Source organism: Dama dama, chromosome 23 (assembly GCF_033118175.1).
Source record: "Dama dama isolate Ldn47 chromosome 23, ASM3311817v1, whole genome shotgun sequence".
Taxonomy (NCBI): Eukaryota; Metazoa; Chordata; class Mammalia; order Artiodactyla; family Cervidae; genus Dama; species Dama dama.
Window position 1 is genome coordinate 60,885,952 of NC_083703.1, and position 3,293 is coordinate 60,889,244.

General features: G+C 39.9%; 1 protein-coding gene and 1 non-coding gene across 2 annotated transcripts; one reads left to right on the forward strand and one right to left on the reverse strand.

The window, feature by feature from the left end:
- Positions 1-578: 578 nt before the first annotated feature.
- DEFB129 (defensin beta 129) lies at positions 579-2,889 on the reverse strand. Its single transcript, XM_061125898.1, has 2 exons — positions 2,832-2,889; positions 579-1,033 (listed from the first exon to the last, which is right to left on the reverse strand). The coding sequence occupies exons 1-2, from the start codon at positions 2,887-2,889 to the stop codon at positions 579-581; spliced, it is 513 nt and encodes a 170-aa protein (XP_060981881.1).
- LOC133045289 (U6 spliceosomal RNA) lies at positions 1,409-1,515 on the forward strand. The gene has a single exon (XR_009690169.1). It is a non-coding gene; the product is annotated as a U6 spliceosomal RNA (small nuclear RNA).
- Positions 2,890-3,293: the final 404 nt, after the last annotated feature.

Consider the following 3,293-nt stretch of genomic DNA (forward strand, 5'->3'; position numbering starts at 1 on the left):
CACTGGAAGCACAGCTTTACCTGTTGTCCCTTTGGGAATCTGGTTGAAAATATCTTAGATCAGAGGCAGAAGTCATATCTTCTGCCTCCCCCCACCCCATATTTTCATCTTAAGTGGCCTCATGAATTTCTTCTGTGGAGAAGGTAAACTTGGTCTCCCCAATTATATGGGCCTTTCTATGGGAAAAAAAAAATCTATATAAAAAGAAAAAATGTCTGCTGTTTTCATTCCTATCACCCCAAGAAAAGCACATAATATGAGAGCCATAAATTTTTGTTACAGAGGCTTACTTTGGCCCATCGATGGGTTAAATTCAACACAGTCAGCATTTCTGTTGCTCACTTTCTCCTGAGCATGTAAACGAAAATTCTATTACTTTCTAGCTCTGTTTCCTCTGTGAGGCTCCTGTGAGAAAGATAAAATTATATAAACTGTGGGTGCTTGAACAGTGTTTATTGAATGACTGATAACAGAGGAAACAGTTCTATGTCTCAGTTTATAGATAGAATAGATAAAGAGGAACTTGGTGTTTTAAGGGAAAGACCTGAATCCCTGTTCATCTGCTTCTTCAGCTCCAGTCATGCTGTCGGAAGTATATACGATGGAGGTGGTGCTGGTGGTGGGGAGTCAGTGGCCGAATCTCTTTTTTTTTTGGTAGAAGTAGCAGTGTATATTATCTTCCCTGAGTTCACGGAGTTGGTGGTGGCAGAGTTCACAACGGTGGCATTTGGGAATATATTGGTGTTGATGTTGGCAAAAGCATTGGCACTTTTGATTTTGGGCAGAACAGATAAATTATGATGTTTGGTCTGCATCATGACACTAACATTCTTTGTAATTTTTAGCACTTGCTGAGAGTCCTCTTCAAGCATGTGGAGCATTTCATTTTGTATGTAGTTTTTTATCATTTGAGCCACTTTTGATCTAATACAACATTTTTTCTTTTTGCATTTATCTAACTCTTTTTCATCCATGCTGCAGTGCTCTTTGCATCTCCCCAAACCCATTACGCATCTTCTCAAGCCAAAGTATTCTGCACAAATAAAAGAGAAAACAATGTGCTAAGGTTAATAACTAGATGTGATATTAAAATTGTTAGAGCGAGAGGAATAGAGTCAGGGTGAATTTGTTAATGCTGAATTAAAAGTACAGTGGTTAGGGACATTGATGAAGGCAACAGGCAGGCCAAGAGAGTCTTTGTACATCTCTGAAATCCAAAATAAATCTCTAGTCTCTTCTCATTGAATAATTAAAACCTTAAGAAGAAAAGGAAACTCATTTGCTTCAGGGTTAAGATTTTAGATCTCTAATATATAACATCTTAGACACTTGTTGAGTATCATTATCTCTTCCCAGGATCCTAGGAAATATGGAGAAGAGTAAAATCTCTCATAAAAGTAACCCAAGAGTGCTCGCTTTGGCAGCACATATACTAAAATTGAAACGATACAGAGAAGATTAGCATTGCCCCTGCGCAAGGATGACACGCAAATTCGTGAAGCGTTCCATATTAAAAAAAAAAAAAAAGTAACCCAAGATAGAGTTTCAAAAGAGAATCAACTGGACTTTTCAGAAGATCTGGCTTCTTGCCAAACTCAGTGGTCTATGACCTCACCCTCCTTGACAATCACTTGACCTGTGGTTCCTGCAGCATGGTGTTCTATCATTTTCATCCTCTCTGGACACTATGTCCCTCAGAGATCTTATTTATTGTCATAGCCTTAACCTCACCTCTATGAAGATAATTCCTGCATTGTTATCTCTATCTCTAAATCCCCTGCTTAGTGTAGTATCTCATCTTCATCTGTTGGATGTTTTTCCATCCCAATGGTTCATCTATTTTTTTTCTCCAAATCCAGAAGCTTCTTCTTCACTCAACAATTCAACAGATTTTCCATAAAGCACAAGAGATTTATGTAGCACCTACTGTCCACAGGCATTTCAATATTGTTCCTCACCAGAGAAAACACAGTAAAATACTTGTATTTTAAGCAGCTACACTGATTAACCTTATCTTACGTGGAATTTGAGAGTCAAATTTGACTTTACCGGAGATGACACAACCATACTTACTTATAACCCTTCTCTTAGGGTCCCAAGATAAAAAAATTAGACACGTCTTTGACTACTCTTTTATTTTCCCTTCCTTGACCCATTGCCCGTTTAAAATCTGGATGATTCTTGTATTCTGAAACAAGTCTCAATGCTTCTGTCTCCATTGCAGAAAACAATGGTCAATCTTCTGACTTAGCCATTTGCCCTGATGTGTTACTAGAGGCTTTTGTGGGTAATTTGGGGGTTTCCAGTAAAACAAAGGCTGAGAAAAGGAATGGAACTCTGTAGAAGTTTGAAAAAGTTGAGATGGAGAACATAGATCTGTTCACTGAATCCTGAGAGTAGATTTATTTTTTTTTTTTTGAGCATAATTTTAAGGTCTTCCTTCTTATTACACCAAAGTATAAACTGATCAGACCTTTTACTTAGAGATGGTTTAAATTAGAAATAGAGCAAAAATGGGGTAAACTTGGCCTGAATCCCAGGTGATAGCTATGTAGAGGGCAAGGAGGCAGTTGTATATATTGAATAATTTCTGAGTTCACAAACAATACCCTACTTCTTTTGTAGCTCCATGTGTATCACCATCAGACACAGTCTGGGTTTGGAGCCTGTGGGACTACGTGACGGATGGTAAATGACTGATGCAATATGAACTTTTCAGCTATATCTTTGGGCATCTCATTTTCAGTGTCTCTTTGGGTTTCCATTATCAAGGACTGCCAAATCTCTCCTTCCTCCAACCACTCCCTCTTAGACCCAGGATTTCACATTACCTGTGTTCACCTGCCACTGTAGCATGAGGCTGGCAAAGATCGGGAAAAGGAGCTTCATGGCTGGGTGTCAGAGAAGAAGCCTTGGATCTGGGTTCATATTCTTGAGCTCCAGCCTTTATTGGCATCTTCATGGCCTTAGGCTCTGAGCAGTCAAGTGCAGCCAAAGCTCACGGCAATTGTGTTTTCTATGATTCTGTTTGAGAATTAGTTCAGTTCAGTTCAGTCGCTCAGTTGTGTCCAACTCATTGTGACCCCATGGCCTGCAGCACGCCAGGCTTCCTTGTCCATCACCATTTCCTGGAGCTTGCTCAAACTCATGTCCACTGAGTCAGTGATACCATCCAACCATTTCTTCCTCTGTCATCCCCTTCTCCTCCTGCCTTCAGTCTTTCCCAGCATCAGGGTCTTTTCCAACGAGTCAGCCCTTCGCATCAGGGGTGGCCAAAGTACTGGAGCTTCAAC

Excerpts from the sequence above, each read along its gene's own strand:
- DEFB129 (XM_061125898.1), bottom strand. The coding sequence starts at position 2,889 with ATGAAGCTCCTTTTCCCGATCTTTGCCAGCCTCATGCTACAGTGGCAG. Across the intron at positions 1,034-2,831 it reads ACAGTGGCAGGTGAACACAG|AATACTTTGGCTTGAGAAGA; the intron begins GTAATGTGAAAT and ends TTATTTGTGCAG.